Raw genomic sequence first — 4,815 nt, 5'->3', positions numbered from 1 at the left:
GTGTGTGTGTGTGTGTGTGTGTGTGTGAGAGAGAGAGAGAGAGAGAGCGCGAGAAAGTGAGAGAGTGAGAGAGACAAAAGAGAAGCAGTGTATTTACATAACGTAGATTATATACGTTCTGTACGCGCACACACTCACCGATATCGCAGTCTGTTCCCGTGTAGCCAGGCGCACAGTGGCAGATGTAGTTAGTGCTGCGGTTGGGCACCTCGCACGTGGCTCCGTTCTGACACGGCGCGTGGCTGCAGGGCGTGATGATCTCTGAAAACGGACGGGGACAGTCTAGCTCAGACACAAGCACACACATGCACACCTCTACTACTACAATTACTACACTACTAATGTTACACATACTATCGACACATACGACCTCCAATAATACAATAATACGAGGTTACTCCTCCCCCATTACAACAATACAATGTTTTTCCTGCCAGTGCAATAACACAGGGGTACATTCTTCCCGGAGAACAGTTATAATACTCTATATATATACGGGGACTCCAAGTCTCTGAACAAGGAGTATTGAATATAGAGGAATATATACTACTATTACCGTATATATAATATATATAGACGAGAAGAGAGACGACGAGAGAAGAGACGAGACACGGAGACGGAGAGCAGAGAGAGAGAGAGAGGAAGTGAGAGAGTTGAGTGAGAGAAAGCAGGGACCGAGAGAGGACAGACAGACAAGAGAGAGAGACGACGACGCAGACGCAAGAGAGAGAGAAAGAGAGACAAGACATGAGAGACAGAGAACGAGACGAGACCGAGACGCAGAGACCGCGACGATGACAGAGCAGAGAGAGACCGCGAGAGAGCCACTGAGCCAGAAACAGAAGCATAGCCGGAGCCAGAGACAGACCAGAGAAGAGCAGAGCAGAGACAGAAAGAGAAAGATGTAGAGCAGAGAGAAGAGAGCAAGAAAGAAAGACAAGACCAAGAAATAAGACCCCGACGCAGCGAGCAGCAGCGACGGCCGGGGGAAGGGCCCTCACCTGTCTCGCAGCGTCTTCCAGTGAAGCCAGTTATGCAGCGGCAATGGAAGCTGTCGAACTGGTTGAGGCATTCTGCGTTGTTGAAGCACGGCTCTCCCTCGCATTCATCAATATCTGTGAACACAGAACACCAGCTTACGTGAGCGATGCAGCCATGACACCATGAACCCATGCATGGTACCTACCCAGCCCATCTTAACGAGCCATCCACCGCCACCTTCCCTCAGCACGTGCCACTATAGACCCTCCAACCCTCCTCGTCATCGTCGTCCTCTTATTCCTTTCCCTCCTTCTTCTTCTCCTCCTCCTCCTCCTCCTCCTCCTCTTTCTCCTTCTCCTTCCCTCCCTCCTCATCAGTGAATTCTCCCGAGTTGCCTCGAGTAGTTTTACCACACGCCACCTCCTCTTCCTCCTCTTCCTCTTCTTCCTCCATATCCCCTCCTCCTCAGTGAATTATCCTGAGTAGTTTTGCTACACGCCTCTCACCATCGTTACAGAAAAATCCCTTCCATCCGGGCGGACAGCGGCAGGCGTAGTTGGTGGTGCCCTCTATACACGTGGCGCCGTTCTGACACTGATTGTTGATGCAGGAGCCGGGTATAGCTAAAACACGAAACGGCGAGAGAGGTGAGACAAAAAAAAACATATATCAATGACGGCAATTACATTAAACCTTACAAATCAATTCGAATCAAGTAATGATAATAGCTGGATTTGCTCTAAAAGTTGTTTCTACGCGTTTTTTCCCGAGCAATGCCGGGTACCCGGCTAGTGTATATATATATAAGGGACCTATTTATTTATTATGGTATGTAGCATGTAATGGTCGTGCGTCGCTAAGTATAGGATATCAGAAATACGGGGGCCCGTTGACAGAAAAACAGGGCAAAGTTACGAGTTTCTCACACGCAATGTATAGAGGTCCGGTCTACGAGAGAAAAAGTTAATGTTAAGACTAGTGTTAAGTAAATTAAGTAAGTTAAGACGGATGGACGTGTTACCGGTGGTATATATATCGGGGCCAGGTGTGTATACGTACATATTTCGCAGAAAATGCCCGTGAATCCTGGCGCGCATTCACACGTGTAGTCGATGGTTCCACGGAAGCAGGTGGCTCCATTCACACACTGGTGGTTCTGACACGGGTCGGCGATCACTGCCCGAGAGAAAGAAAGAGAAGATGAGAGTGTGCGAGTGAGAGGGAGGAGAGAGAGGGGGAGGATAGAAAGAGGGAGAGAGAGGGGAGGATAGAGAGGGAGAGAGGAGATGAGAGTGTGTGTGGTTGAGAGGGAGGATGAGGAGGAAGATGAGGAGGAGGAGAAGAAGAAGACGAAGAAGGCGGAGGAGAAGACGAAGAAGAAGACGGAGGAGGAGGAGGATGGAGGAGGAGGAGGAGGAGGAGAAGGAGGAGGAGGAGGAGAAGAAGGAGGAGGAGGAGGAGGAAGATGAGGAGGAGATGAGAGTTTGTGAGACACCGAGACATAGACATGCTTTAGTCATTTAGACTAATTTTGAGACATTATGAGATTTACTTTGAGACATTGAGATATTGTAATACTTGAACCACTGAGACGTTGATATACTTGAGACATTTGCACACTTGAGACATTTGTACACTTGAGACATTGAAGACACGGTGAGGTCTCGAGACACTTACGTGATTCGCAGAGTGTGCCTGTGAACGCGTCGTCACACTGACAGACGAATGTTGCCGTTCCTGACAGACAGGTGGCGCCATTGAGGCAGGGTTCTCCCAGACACGTGTCCTCGATTCCTGCGCGAGAGTAAAATAGACGTCACAATGTAATTAGATATTACATAAACTTAAATATAATATACAATTAGATAATTATACTTTAATGATAAATATAAAAAATATGATTATAATAGATAATATTAACAATTATGACTATAATTATAATAACTATAAAAAATAACATTAGTGATATCTAATTTTATATGATTATTTTTTATTAATTACTGATATAATTCATGATATTTAAAATATAATTAGTAACAATAATACAAATTCTACATGCTACTAATATAATAATAATAATAATATAATATATAATATATATAATAATATTAATAATAATAATAAACTTTTAATGGCACTTACTGATTTCGCAGTTGTTGCCAGTGAAACCTTCAGCACACTTGCACGCGTATCCGCTGGTGCCGGCAGCACATTCACCACCGTTCTCACACGGATGGCCTTCACACGGGTCGACGATCCCTGCAATAACAAGAGCAGCTGACGCATGAGACGATATTTTCGGGCATAATTATGATTGATGAGTTGATTAGATAGTTGGCTTAGTGAAACAATCGCTCGCGAGTTATGCGTGTTGATCAGTGTTTTAGTAATTTTTATGTGTTTTAATATATTTTAGCATCGCTTTATCACGTTTTGAGCGTGGTTTCACGGTGCTTTAGCGTGTATCGGGTGTGGTTTGTCGTGTATTAGCATGTTTGAAGATGTTTCATCATGTTGTTGCGTGTTTTTGTGCATGTTATATCACGTGGTAGTCTGTTTTTGCGCGTTTTCTTTCACGAAATATTGTTAATACGCGTTTAACTATGCTATAACTTACTTTTGTGGCAGAATTTGCCTTCGTGTCCCGTGCCTTCGCAGTCGCATAAGAACTCGTGCTGAATGTTATAACATGCTCCACCGTTCTGGCACGGTTTGTTGTTGCATGCCGGTCCTAAAGTACGAGAAAACAACAACAATTTTGATGGCAGTTCACGTTCGAATGTTTGTATAGTTCGTGTTTGATAATGTTGGGGGCAAAGGGTTACAAAGAGCACGCGAGAAAAAGAGAGGCAAAGAGCGAGAGCGAGAAAGAGAAGGAGAACGAGAGAAAGACAGAAAGATGAGAGAGGTAGAAAGAGCCAGAGTCAGAGAAACAGAGTGTGAGAGAGAAGGAAGGATATATATATATATATATATAGAGAGAGAGAGAGAGAGAGAGAGAGAGAGAGAGAGAGAGAGAGAGAGAGAGAGAGAGAGAGAGAGAGAGAGAGAGAGAGCGGCGTGCGTGCGTGTGTGTCGTGCGTGCCGTGCGTGGCGTGCGTGCGTGCGTGCCTGCGGCCACATACGCACTCTCATCTCAGGCAGATTCGCTTGCGAAGCACCGGACCCGGACGGCAGTCGTGATGTACCGATCTCACGATATCGCGGCCCGTCGAGATCCCGGACCCGAGCATCGCAAATGTAGTCGTTAACCAGGATCGCGGGCAGACGACACCGATTGATGCACGATTGGATGGGCGCATTATCATGTCTGCAAGATGCCGGAGAAGGAGACGGAGGAGGTTAGCTGGAGGTGTAGAAAGATGGAGAGAGAGGAGAAGGTAACAAGAGTGAAAGTGAGAAAGAGAGGAAGACAGAGAATGGAGAGAGAGAGAGAGAGAGAGAGAGAGAGAGAGAGAGAGATAGAGAGAAGAGAGAGAGAGAGAGAGAGAGAATGCGTGAGACACAGGCGCGTGAGAGAGCAAAAAGGGAGTGTGTGTGTGTGTGTGTGTGTGTGTGTGTGTGTGTGTGTGTGTGTGTGTGTGTGTGAGAGAGAAGGGAGAGAGAGAAGAGCGCGAGAAAGTGAGAGATGAGAGAGAAGCAAAAGAGAAGCGCAGTGTATTTACATAACGTAGATTATAATACGTTTCTGTACAAACGGCGCACATAACACACTCAACCGATATGCGTGAAGGCTTCCTGTCCGCGTGATAAGCCAGGCGCACAGTGGCAGATGTACGTTAGTGCTGGCGTTGGGCAGCCATCGCATGCTGCTTCCGTTCTGACACGAGCAGC

At 46.3% G+C, this 4,815-nt stretch overlaps 1 protein-coding gene across 1 annotated transcript in view; it reads right to left on the bottom strand.

Annotated features, from left to right (window-relative positions):
- Positions 1–3,712, bottom strand: part of LOC106818886 (fibropellin-1-like) — a gene marked incomplete at its 5' end in the record, with an annotated part of 13,726 nt that extends 10,014 nt beyond the window's left edge. Inside the window, 7 exon segments of the mRNA XM_014823556.1 lie at positions 141–261; positions 1,002–1,115; positions 1,488–1,604; positions 2,041–2,157; positions 2,659–2,775; positions 3,124–3,240; positions 3,599–3,712. Coding sequence (XP_014679042.1) covers positions 141–261; positions 1,002–1,115; positions 1,488–1,604; positions 2,041–2,157; positions 2,659–2,775; positions 3,124–3,240; positions 3,599–3,712 — 817 coding nt within the window.
- Positions 3,713–4,815: the final 1,103 nt, after the last annotated feature.

This window comes from Priapulus caudatus, unplaced genomic scaffold (genome assembly GCF_000485595.1).
Source record: "Priapulus caudatus unplaced genomic scaffold, Priapulus_caudatus-5.0.1 Scaffold2613, whole genome shotgun sequence".
Taxonomy (NCBI): Eukaryota; Metazoa; Priapulida; class Priapulimorpha; order Priapulimorphida; family Priapulidae; genus Priapulus; species Priapulus caudatus.
The sequence above is the reverse complement of the archived record's forward strand: the minus strand, read 5'-3'. Positions and strand labels throughout refer to the sequence as shown.